Here is a 13,210-nt window from a genome sequence, read left to right as displayed (position 1 = left end):
CGTTTATAGGATGTGCGTGTGTGTAGATTGGTGGATGGGAGGCGATCAGGGTTAACAGTCAGATAGCTGCCTCTTCAACGGAGCTCACAACAAGACGAAATGGAAAGCAAATGGGCCACATTTTGGAAGTATTTCCAGATTGTATGGCATAACTGCAATCTTTCCCTTCCCAACAAATCTGGCCCTCTTTGCAGGCACACCAAACTCCATGGGAGTCTGCAGTGATACCCAATGCAGCTACAGCATGTGTGAATACACAGTGAGTGGGGGGGAAGAATGACCCATGCTAGCTATGTGGTTTCTGGTTGCATGCGTACACACACAGACACACACATACAACCAGCAGCCACTTGGTATATCACTGTGAAGAAACCTGAGTCTCCAATGATTAAATGGGGCTATTCTCACGATCAGTAAAAATTGGGCGAGGAGAGCCTAGCCCGATTTTTGCTGATCGTGTAAACCACCGGGCTCACAGGCGAGCTCGGTGGTTTACAAGCGGGTAACCCGCTCAAGTAGCCCTCCCCTAAGCCCAGGTTTGCGGAGCGGGCGCTCCGCAAACCCAGACTTCCCGATCATGGGTAGCTGTGGCATGGCTCCGCGGCATGGCTACTCATGAGTAGATCCCTGGAGGGGAGGCGAAAAGCCATCTCCTGGCTCTGGGGGTCTCTCCAGTATGCCCTGCATGCTCGCACAGGGCATACTGGAGCTTCCGGGGGCCGCATGGCCCCCGAGCTCCCCAGCCCCCGCCAGCTCCATCACGGAGTCGGCAATCATGTGGGCAGCCAATTTGGCCACCCAGGGCTCCCTCTCTGCTCATGTGTCGGGAGAGTGGGCTTAGCCTGCTTTCCCCGCGCACTCTCAAGAACCAGGTCTCACTAATCGTGAGACGGGGCAAATAAATTTAGTTTTCAGCTGATCAATGCACTGCCTTTTTAATGCCTAGTAGATTGAGTGAGTATAAGAAAATATACTTGTATAGTGCCAGATCTTTAGCTTAGCTGCTACTGTCTTTTGAGATACTCAAGAAAGTATAAGATAACCTGCAGTTTAAGAAGCAAAGGCTACTTACTGTTAGAAGGAAAGATTCTGTTGAATATGTTATCGTAACTTCCAGCCCCACCAATTAAATATTTCCGTCACTGATTAAAATTGCCCTCTACCAATTAATCAGCGAAAGCTTAATCAACTAAATTTGTTTTTCTGAGAGTTCTCCAAGAAAGCTCAGAAAGCCCAAGCTAATTATGGAACAAGCTGGGGAGAAGGACAGACAGATTTGAAAATCAGTAGTTATGATTGCCACCTTTTTAAAAGAACTATGCAAAGAGCATTATAGGTTGTTTTCTTTCGGGTGGTGCTCCCCACTGAACAGACAGTCACATCTATGAAGAGGGATACTATTGTGATGTCTCACCTTGAAGTTTTGAGATGCTAATCAGCCACTGCCACCGTATGAGGTAAATGTCAGCTCTCACCCTGAGCCCTCAAGCATTACAGGGTGCCGCTGTGCCACATTGACACCACAATCCTTCTGTCTTCACATGGGAACCAATGGAGATGCTACTCAGGATAAACAAGCCTTTTAAGAATATTTTTATGTTTGAACATATTTCAATATTTTTATGTTTGAACATAAAAATACACTTTTCTCTTTCTCACAGAGCTACAATCCAGCACATCTTCCGACCACTAACAGAACAACCCTCACTCCAACTCCAACTCCAACTGACTTAAACTGACCTTAACTGTCACAAACTCGCTCTCACCCAATCTGCATACGGAATCTGCCCATTCACCACAGTGCTTTTGCCACTTCTTTTGCCTTTAGTAAAAAACCTCCAATATAACTAAACTACAGCATGTCACAAACATAAATACAGACAAATAAACATCACAACCCCTCATTTTGTCACATCTCCACCCACTTCGCAATCCATAGGAAATGAGAATAAGCATTCTGCCATATAGTTGTTAGGTTCCCTCTGTTCCCCCAGATTGTGTCTACAAATATTCCAATTGTTTTCATTTCCCTGTATTCTGTGAAGTAGTGTCTAAGATGATATTCCTTAGGGGTGTGTCCGAACCGGTCTGGAGGCCATTCTAAAGGCCTCCGAACTATCTGGACCGGTTCGGACCTGGCCGGTCCGGGTCCGGGTGGGGGGTCTTCCTTTAAGGGCGGGGAGGGCTTACTTACCCCTCCCACCTCTTTGCCCCCTCCAGCGCCCGTATTTTACTGTGTAATTGGGGCGCTGGAAACCAGCTGCCCCCGCCGCCCCCCCGTGAGCGGATTAGGGCCAAAAGTAAACTACTGCCGCCGTCGCCCGCTCTCCCTCCCTCCCAGCCGCCCGCCCAAGTCCTCACCACATGTTTTTCCAAAACAGAGAGGAGCTCGCGAACAGAGCTCCTCTCTCGGCAAAGTCTCGGCTCCAACTGGGGCCTTGGGCGCGCGCGCGCCACAAAGGACGACTGGGAGTTCCGCCGGAGGCCTGGTCTACCCGCCGGCAGGGGAAGAGGCCGGGTAGACTGGGCCTCCGGTGATCGGAGGCCCGGTCTACCCAGCCTCTTCCCGGCGGGTAGGTAAGCCCTCCCTGCCCTAAAAGAAAGGCCCCCCTTCGGTGCCGGTCCGGACTGCTCCGGACCAGGCACATCCCTAATATTCCTCAGTGAGGTCATTTACACAATCAAAAACTGTGTTCTACCCAGATTTGGGGGCTTTATGCTCCCAATTTTCAGTTGTGTGGAAGCAAGGTAAAAGGAAAACGGGTGCCCCGCTGTCCCTACTGGCTTTGTGACGGAACCGTAATCGTGTGGGCAGTCAGTCCAGCCACCAAGGGAGGGCTGAATGCTTGTGTGCGGGGAGAGTGGGTCAAGCCCTCCCCACCAAACCCCATCCGGCTCTCCAAACTGTTCATTAGAAGGGCCTCATAGAGGCGGGTCTCACGATCAGTGAGACCTGCTTTTGTTGGGGCTAAGCCCGCTCTTCCTGCATACGATCCTGGCGGGAGCCCTGGATGGCCGGCTCAGCTGCCCACATGATTGCTGGCTCCATGATGGAGCCGGCGGAGGCTGGGGAGCTCGGGGGCTGCGCAGGGCACACTGGGGAGACCCCCAGAGCCAGGAGGCAGCTTTTCGCCTCCCCTCCGGGGGTCTCCTTGTGAGTAGCCGTGGAGTGGAGCCACGCCGCTGCTACTCATGATCGGAAAGCCCGGGTTTGCGGAGCGCTCACTCCGCAAACCCTGGCTAAGGGCAGGGCTAAAAAAGCGGGCTCGCATGTGAGCCCGGTGATTTACACGATCAGCCAAAATCAGGCTAGGCTCTCCTAGCCCCATTGTGTGGAAGCAAAGAGGAAAACCTAGCTTCTCCTCCTACCTTGCTTCCACACAATCACTTTGACCCAGGTTTTCCTCCTACCTTGCTTCCACACAACCAAAAATTGGGAGCACACACAGTGGCGCATCGGGGGGAAACGGCGCCCAAGGCAAGCTCTGGCCCTGAAATGGCGCCCCCCCCGCCTGCGCACGCCTGCGCAGTTGGGAAGCGACGCCGCACCAGGCGGCAGGCCTCAGCATCGCTCTGCCTGCACTCCTCAGTGGGCGATCCGCCACCGCTCGGGCCGCTACACTACAGCCAATCGCCGCCAGCCACTAGACACCGCCGCATTCGGCAGGCGACCCGCTGCCGCCCGCCACCGCCGAATCGCCGCCGCCGCACGCCCGCGGCCACACTCGGCGGGCAATCCGGGGGGGCGGGGGGATGCCACTTTTTGGTGCCCCCCCCCACCCGCCGGGGTGGTGCCCAGGGCACATGCCCTGCCTGCCCCCCCATCGTTACGCCCCTGAGCACACACAGCTCACAAACCTGAATGTGAATGACCTCATTGTCTGTGAGGTACCACACAAAGAGGTGATTCTCATGATTGCCATTGTGCACGGGCGGGCGAAGGTGGGGAAGGCAAAGTTAACCTTACCTTCCCCACAAACGATGATAGCAAGGTGGTGGGAGTGCACTCCGTATTCCCACATGGGCAGCCCTGCTCCATGCAGGTCCATGAAGCACAAATTAGGGCAGAGTGTTCTGGGGCTAGAACTTGTTGTTCTAGCCTCCAGGCATCCCACAATGCAACACATGGCACACACATTCCGTTGGGGGATTCCCTCATCAGACGGGCACTCTATGCCACCTCGGGTTGAACTCAGCCCAAAGAGACACATGATACCCGGCAGCTGGGTTAGAGGTGCAAGCGCACCAGCATTGGCTAATAGCCACGTTTGTTTACAGGGTTGGGTGGATGGAGAGCGGAGGGATTCGCGAAGATCCTGCCACTTCTCATGACCAACCTAATCCAGGCTGGGCTGCCCCAGGCTGGGTTAGGCTGGTTGTGGGAACAGCCTCAAAGTTTTGTACTGAACCCACTCTCAGGGAAGGAGAAACCCTATTAGACATGTGAGGAGCTGGGACACCTTAGAGCTAGCTGCCCCAGGATGCAAGATGCAGTTATGGCCAAGCCAGCAAACAACGCTTCCCTAGTAAAGGAGGATAAGGTTGACATTGAAACAAAGAGGGTATATACATGTTCAGTATGGTTAGATGGCCCAAGCAGGGTAACAAGAGCTTGTTCAAGAAAAAGATCACTTAGTTTTGGGATTCTTGGATATTGGGGCTGTTAGTCACGGAAGGGCTGATCTGGTGTATCCTTGGGACATGGTTGCAGGAAAAACTATGAGAATTAAGAGATTAAAGGGATCATATCTTTCTATTTAGTGGAGAGGGAGAAAGGATATTTATGAGGTGGCAGTTGATGAGGAGCTACATGTACCTATTTTGTTGGAGAGGGATACAGTTGGTGCAGAATACTGCAGCCAGGGTGGTCTCTGTAGGGCAACCCAAAGAAACCATATTACTCGCATTTTAAAAGATTCCCACTGGCTATCATGTATGTTTCCAGGAAAAATACAAAACACTGTTTATTACCTATAAACCTCTTAATGGATTGAGTCCATGATATTTATGAAAATGCCTCTTTCATAATGAACCCCTAAGGAACCCATAACGAACTGAGATAATAAGGGGAGCTCTGGTTATGGTTACCACTGGTTCATTTGGTGGTGACTCAGAACCAGGTGTTCTTCATAGCCACCCTGTGACTTTGGAATACACTCCCTGTCTGAATAAGAGCTTTCCCAACTCTGACTACCTTCAAGAAAGTTCTTAAGACACACCTGTAGTTAACTTAAATGTTTTTTAGTTAACTTAAATGTTTTTTAGTTAACTTAAATGTTTTTTTTGTTTTAATTGATTTTAACTGTTTGTCTTAATTTGTATGTAAAGCACCTAGAGATAGTTATTTTATTTACTGTGTATCTGATGGCAGATCAAGGAAAAAATAAATGGCCGGTTCTGTCCTTGTAGCACCTGTATATACTCTGCTTCTGGCTGACCATAGCCTCAGAGCCTCTTGCAATTCATGCATCAGCCCTCTGATGCCTAGGCCCTCACTACAGAGACCTAAGACCTGACACAATCCAATAAACTCATCCTTATTCACGTGTGCTAGCCTTGCTGCCCTGCAGAGACCACTCAAACTAAAATGCCTAGGCTCTTGGCTGTATTTATAGAGGCGGTTCCCATGATCAATGGGAGCCGCCTGGGTAGGGTTTGTGGGGAGAGTGGGCTCAGCCCGCTCTCCCTGCATATGAGCAGACAGTCTGCTCTGGGCGGCTGCAGCGGCTGCCCACATGACTGCTGGCTCCGTCACAGAGCCAGCCGGAGCTGAGGAGTTTGGGGGCCATGTGGCCCCCGGAAGCTCCAACATGCCCTGCATGGCACCTCCAGCATGTCCTGCTTTTCAGCCTCCCGGTTGGGGGTCTCCTCATGAGTAGCCATGGCACAGGCTATGGGTGACCCACAGGCAAATGGCATGGGTGACCCACTTAAGAACCACCGGGCTCACAGCCGAACCTGGTGATTCTCACAATGGGAGGAAATCGGGCTAGTCTCCGCTAGCCCGATTTCCTCCCATTGTTTGAATAACCTCATAGACTGAAATTGGCCACGTTCCTGAATATATCCAGTCTTCGCCTTATTCCTCTGACAGTAACATTGCATCCCACCGCAACAGCCACCACTGTGACACCTCACCTTGAGGTTATGAGACGTTCATCAGCTGCTGCCACCACATGAGGTGAATTGTAGCTCTCACCCTGAGTCCTCAAGCTGTCCTTACACCTGTGCCACCTTGACCAGTGTTCCCGGTAAGAGGGATTCCCAGATGTTGCTGATTATGTAATGCCCAGCCAAAGGCCATTGCAGCTGGGGATTATGGGTGTTGTAGTTAACAAGAGCTGGGAATCGCTCTTACAGGGAACACTGACCTCGACACCACAATCCTTCTGTCCTTTCATGGGAATCAACAGAGAACACTGCCACTCAGGATAAACAACAATCAAGGTTTTGTTCTTGTTTGCAGATAAAAATAACACTTTTCTCTTTTTCACAGAGCTAAACTGGCCTTAACTGTCACAAACTCTTGCCCACCCAATCTGCATATGGAATCCGCACTACCCAATCACCACAGTGCTTTTGCTGCTTCTATTACCTTCAGTGCAAAACCTCCACTCCTGGGTGTGCCATGGAATGTGCGTCCCGGCAGCCCAGCTGATTGGCTGGGCGGCGGAGGCACCTGATTGGCTGGTGCATCCAGGAGAATTGGCTGGCTGGGCAGATGCGAGATGGCGGCGGTGGGCCTGGCCCCGCCGCGGATGGAAGGCAGTGGTGGCAGGCCCAGCCTGGCCATGGATGTGAGGCGGTGGCCAGCAGGCCCAGCCCGGCCACGGATGTGAGGCGGTGGCGGGCCCGGGAGTGGGGCGGCGGCGGTGGGCCCAGCCTGGCAGCAGAGTGAAGAAGTGGCAGCAGGCCCGGCCGTGGGGTGGCGACGCAGTGACAGGTCCGGCCATGGCGGTGGCACTCGGCCCGGCAGCCTGAGCTTGGCACTCGGCCCGGCAGCCTGGGCTCGGCACTCGGCCTGCCCAGAGACTGGGGCAGGTGGCGGGGGGCGGGGGGGAGAGGTAGCCGGCCCCAAAGAGCGAACAGATGCTCTGTGCAGGGGTCGGCTAATATGACTTTAATCCATATCACTAACACATACAAAGAAACAACACAAACCCCATTTCGCCATAACTATCTTTATGTTTAGTAGCACGCAGATATTTACTGTGCTAGCTATCACAGGGTTGATCACAGGGTATCACAAGATTGCTTTTAGCCACAAAGTATACAACAGAAGATTACAAAACTAATCAGGGGAACCTTCTTTTGCATAGTTGATTTGGGGTCATTCCTGCATTACTGGAGCAGTGTGTTGATCACAAGCTGTTTTGGGGTACTATTCAATAGGTGTTTATGACATGTATACATGTTTGTTGAAGCAGTGTCAATGATACAACTGAAGGTTTGTTTCAACTTTCCTAAGCTAATACTAGCCCTATTCAGGTGTTCAAATAAGAAGTGCTTGTACACGCTTAGAAGTGCCTGGCATGCCACTCACCTCCTTAATGCCATTTCCCTCATGGAAATAGAAATGGGGTTGTTCACATGACCGAGCGGGCAAGGCAAGGCAGTGGGGTTGGATGGCTAAACTCACCTTCCCCTCAGAATGTTTTGTTGCTGGAAGTGCAGACTGCGCTTCCAGAGGATCTGTGCTGTGTGTTGCAGCATAGAGCTCCAGAGGCCAGGATGATGCGTCCAGGCCACCAGAGATCCCACAATGCACCGTGCAATACATGTGATGCATAGGGGATTCCCCCAGGAGATAGGCGCTCTAGGCACCCATCTCTGTGTCCACTGGGGCTAAACATAGTCCCAGCAAACACATTATCCAGTAGCCTGGCTTAAGGGAGCGCTTGCTCCCTTAACCACAGGTAACAGCTGGGCTAAAAAGCCAGGCTAGGAGGCGCTGGCCCACTGGGATCGGGCCCAATCCTGACAGTTCTTACGCACAGCCTAACCCAGGCTGGGTGTACCTAGCCGGGGTTAGGCTGTGTGTGAGAACAGCCTCAATGTTTATCTGCAGAGGGAAGCACCATAACTCTGATGTCAGGCACTTCTGTGATCAGCACACTCAGGCAATCCAGGCTGCTGATCAAGGAAGCGTCTGCCATCATGGTTACAGTGCTTCCCTCTGCAGTCAAACACTGCCGTTTCCATGAGCAGTGATGAGGGAGGTGAGTGACATACTGGGGTGGGACTTCTGACTCACTTTCGGCACTTCTAAGTGTGTACAGGTACTTTTTATTTGAATGCCCAAATAGCAGTAATACTAAGAAAGCCTACACAACTGATTTGCCCAGAGACTACGATGGGACACAAACCAATGACTGTAGACAGGCAATATAGTATCAGTTCCATAACACCACCATCAAGTATATGAAAAGCTATTGCCTACTCACATCCCTAATTAAGGAGCAGGACTTCATGATGTTTAACATCCCTTCCAAAATTTCAGTTGATTAGAGCCAATCAAGGCACTTGAATCTATATGGAGTCATACACATTCACTCACCATGCTCTAGGATATATTTCACAATTTCACCGTGCCCTGTCTTGGCTGCGTGGTGAAGCAAGGAACAGTGGTCAGGTCCCTGGATTAACAAATTAGCTCCCTTTTTACAGCATTCTATGAACTGGAATATAAATGCAGAGAGAAAAAGACAAAAAAGTGTGAGTTGGTTGTTTCTTTTCCTACAGGTGGATAGAAACAGATAGCACTGAAAACATAACAGCTACTAGGAAATCGTCAAATTAGGAAATCTTTCCTGTTTATTGCTATTTCTTATCAGGAGTGATGCACAAAATAGATGCTTGCTGGATTTTAGCACAGTTCTGTTCAGTGAGACACTAGGCCACTATAGAAAACTAACTGTACCCTCCAGGAGTGGCTCCCGCACGAGGCAAGGCAATGGCCTCAGGTGGCAAGTGTGCCAAGGGGAGGCAAGTGCAAGCATCTTGCCCCCTGCAGGTTCATCCTCCTGCCTGCTGCTGCCACCACCCCAGCCTCATCACCCCTCCCACCCCCACTCTTGTGTTTCCTCCCATACCTGGAGCTGGCATTGACATTGCCCCCGCTCCTCTCCAGCCTTGCTCCATGCTTCAATAAGCGATTTTGTCAGGGGTGTAGCTATAATTGAGTGGATGGGTTCAAAGCATCTGGCCCCACCAGCTCCTGAAGGCTCCACCCCTCCCTATTTTATTCATTATCTCCCTCACTTGGAGGGGCTAGGCCTCCTCTCTCCTAGCTACACCCCTGTCTCTAATGATAGTCAGGCTTGAGGGAGGACTAGGCCTCAATTAGAGCTGTTTGGAAGGTGGGCTTCTCCAAATAAGGAAGAAAGCCCGGGAGAATCAAATCCCTGTCCCCAATCCAGAGTGAGGAGAAGGGTTTGCTGGACAACAGCCTACAAAAGAGCTGGGGAGGTGTGTCTTAGAGTTTGGTTCTTCCCTGGAGGCCTCAGAGGGAGGTCTGATCTACTGTAGGGAAAGGGGAGACTAGCAGCCTTGGGCTGGGAATCAACTGAAAGCTCATTACCTGGAAGTTAGTAGGAAGGATACGGACTAGTTCAGCTAGACGCATCAGGGAATTTATTTTTGTTTAAGTGCTTGAATCTGACTGCATGGTTCTTGTAGTTTCTGGGGAAGGGTGCTAGTGGAATAGAAGCAGTGATTGTTGATGCCTCTGTAGTTTCCCTGATCATCCAACTATTAATAAATCCTTGTTGTTATAGTGTCACTGCTTATTGGGTCCTGCCTTAGTCACACACTAAGGCTCTCCACATGAGCAGTGTGGAGGGCCTAAAGGGGGTTTGCGGGGAGAACGGGCTTGACGGCTCTCCCTGCAGATGAGCAGAGAGCCCTCCTTAAGCGGCCACATTGGCAGCCCAGACAATTACCAGCTCTGTCAGGGAGCCGGTTGGGGCAGCGGGGTGTAGGGTTCTCCCAGCCAGAAGTCCCAGAATGCCCCATGTGAGTGTGCAGGGCATTCTGGGGAGCCCCCCCAACATGGGAGGCTTGTTGTAGCCTCCCCTTGGGGGGGGGGCTACTCGTAAGTCACTGTGGTGCAGAGCTGTGCCGTGGCAACACATGATCCTTTGACTCGGTTTGGGGGCACTCTCATGCTCGAAACCCAGGTTAAGCGGCAGGCTACCCAAAAGGATTTGCCACCACGCCACCATTGGGAGCTGCACAGCTCCCAGCGGTTCTCACACAGAGTGGAGACTGGACCAAGGAAGTGCAGCCCGGTTTCCACTGCACGTGAGAATAGCCTCACTCTTGAAGGCCTAAGCCTACACAAGCCTTTCTTGTAGGGAGGGGTTTTCCACTTTCCCAGAATATTCCCTTGGAAGGGTGAATCTGCTCAGATTAAAAAGTGGGTGGTGGCAGCCTACCCAGGACTCCTCACAGTTAGGATTTTGTGTCCCCCCCTCCCACACCCCTTTTGATTATCATAAGGTCAGATGCCACCCTCTTCCCTCTGCACTGGCATCACCTTGGGCATGTTTTGTCCTTGTATGTTTATAGCTCCAGCCCTTTGTGCTGGGTGGCTTTACTTCATTGTTGCTGGACCTGGTTGCTCCAAAGGTGCTGAAGTGAGAGAGGCCATCAGCTTTGGAATTACCAGCGGCAAGGAAGCAAAAGGGGCTGGACCCCCCACCCCACCCCCGGATCATGGAGCAAGGTAGCATTTGGCATCACAATACTTTGGGCCACCCCTGCCTTTTGGAGGACTGTTTGAAAGAAAAGCAGGATACACTTTTTGAAGAAGAAATCGGACTAAATCAATCTATCATTTACAGCAGTGAGTCACTGACCAGGAAAATGTAATCTTTGAATTGGGCCTTAGCTGTTGTTGTTAAACAAGAGATGTAATTAAAGACCAAAACTGTGAGGGGGGGGGGGAGAATGTTTTTCATCCTAACAGGACAAAGGTTCCTGGAATTGCTTAATATCAGCACTGCATTCACAGCAAACATTGCACTGCAATGAAGTGCAAAGGGGAGCAGAAACTAATATAAGATTAGACTGGTCATATATCAAATCATGAGATGATAGACTATGGTGCTTGTTTCTTACTTTGGTAGCTGCTTGCATCTATACCAAAGGAATTCAGGAGTGTTCTGAAGCTGTAATATTGCTAATGCTACTATATTCGGTGATTTCCTCACATTTAACCAGACATTCCCTGGTTTGTAAAGTAGCTTGGCAAAGTAGTAGTTAGTAAAGTCATACCTACAGCATGACTGCAGAGAAACTTGTGACATGTTTAACAAAAAGTATTGTGGCATAAACTGTCATAGGCAAAACATTACTCTGTCAAAGCAAGCTAGAACCTGAATTCATAACATGACAATTCTGTCCCATTGCGTGCTCCTGGCATTACATAAGAACATAGGAAGCTGCTTTATACCAAGTCAGACCATTGGTCCATCTATCTCAGTATTGTCTACACAGACTGGCAGTGGCTTCTCCAAGGTTGCAGGCAGGAGTCTCTCTCAGCCCTGTCTGGAGATGTCAGTAGGGGAACTTGGAACCTTCTGCATACAAACATGCAGGTGCTTTTCCCAGAGCAGCCCCATCCCTGAGGAGGCCCTGCTTAGCAAAGGGGACAATGCATGCTTGCTACCACAGGACCAGCAATCATACCCCAGCATTATTGTGTGCTAGAGGTTAGGAACATAGGAAACTGCCATATACTGACTGAGTCAGACCATTGGTCTATCTAGCTCAGTATCGTCTTCACAGACTGGCAGTGGCTTCTCCAAGGTTGCAGGCAGGAGTCTCTCTCAGCCCTATCTTAGAGAAGCCAGGGAGGGAACTTGAACCCTTGTGCTCTTTCCAGAGCGGCTTCATCCCCTGAGGGGAATATCTTCCAGTGCTCACCCATGTAGTCTCCCATTCATATGCAACCAGGGCAGACCCTGCTTAGCTATGGGGACAAGTCATGCTTGCTACCACAAGACCAGCTCTCCTCTCCTGAGGTTATACTTGGAAGTATTTGACTGCATCACAGCATATTTGCATTTGAGTTTCAAGGAGGAGGACAAAAAACTAAACTACTAACAAATGGAACTACAAATAGATATCAAGTAAGAGACATCACGCTTTTTTTTACTTACTTTTAGAAAATCGCCAGCTATTACTGACTGTAAAAGTGCTGCAGAGGACAAAAAAGGGAAGAGTAGCATTAACTGTCTTTACTGACACAGATGCACTCATGTTTCTCAGTTATGTTAAAATATATCCAAAACAAGACTGTTGCCCCAAGGTACTACAGACACAACTTTTCAAGGCCATAACAATGCTGACAACTTTACAAAATCAAGCCACATGGAGGATTTGAGGGCAATTTCATACTTGAGACTTCAAACAGTTTATGCTCAAATCAACTTATAATGTGAAAGCAAACTGACTACAATGTACTGTACATTCTCCTATCTTCTGCTCTACTATATTTAAATAGCACTTACATTTATATACCGCTCTATAGCCGGAGCTCTCTAAGCGGTTTACAATGATTTAGCATATTGCCCCCAACATTCTGGGTACTCATTTTACCGACCTCGGAAGGATTTAAACCCTTCACACATGGTACAAACATGAGAGAAACTCAAATGTGCCTTTTTGTCTGGTTGTGAAAATGAGGTCCCAAACATTTTTCTTGTCCTGGTCCCATGGGACAGATTCCCCCACCAGAGCGAGAGAGAGCACAAACTGTTCTTGGACTAGCAAATGTTCAAAAGGCTGGCGGTAGCACTTTACGTGTTACTCGGATCTCTTCTTTAGCCATGGCAAAAACTATATGATTAAAAGCTATGGGCCAGCTTGGATGAGGTGTCCAATCTAGACCCCCACCTACATGCCATTAGGGGTGTTTTGAACACATCCTGTTCCCCCTTCCGATACAGTGTTTTCTTTTTCCTAAATGGTGGAGGGGGGTTGTCCGAACATGTGATCTAACGACTACGTTAGCCAGGTATTTTGATCACATGTTAGAAGGTCATTAGGAAGAAACACCCCCCCCCCCATGCAATTGTAAAAGGGGGAATTGAATGCAAGGAGTGGGACACATGCTTGCACATTATTCTCTGTGTGTGGGACAGGATCAGGTGTATAAACAGCAGCTCAATGTCATATGCCAGTGTTGATGTTAATTCAATAAGTG

General features: G+C 50.0%; 1 protein-coding gene across 14 annotated transcripts in view; it reads right to left on the bottom strand.

Moving 5' to 3' along the window:
• Positions 1 to 13,210, bottom strand: part of DGKI (diacylglycerol kinase iota) — a 427,669-nt gene that overhangs the window by 17,334 nt on the left and 397,125 nt on the right. For 13 of the 14 annotated variants that reach the window (XM_053252318.1, XM_053252322.1, XM_053252321.1 and 10 more), the window contains 2 exons: positions 12,165 to 12,202; positions 8,558 to 8,678 (listed from right to left, as the gene is read on the bottom strand). In XM_053252318.1, coding sequence (XP_053108293.1) covers positions 8,558 to 8,678; positions 12,165 to 12,202 — 159 coding nt within the window. Of the gene's footprint in view, positions 1 to 8,557; positions 8,679 to 12,164; positions 12,203 to 13,210 lie in introns of those variants that run through there. The other variant, XR_008307859.1, reaches the window with a different exon arrangement.

This window comes from Hemicordylus capensis, chromosome 5 (genome assembly GCF_027244095.1).
Source record: "Hemicordylus capensis ecotype Gifberg chromosome 5, rHemCap1.1.pri, whole genome shotgun sequence".
Classification (NCBI taxonomy): domain Eukaryota; kingdom Metazoa; phylum Chordata; class Lepidosauria; order Squamata; family Cordylidae; genus Hemicordylus; species Hemicordylus capensis.
The sequence above is the reverse complement of the archived record's forward strand: the minus strand, read 5'-3'. Positions and strand labels throughout refer to the sequence as shown.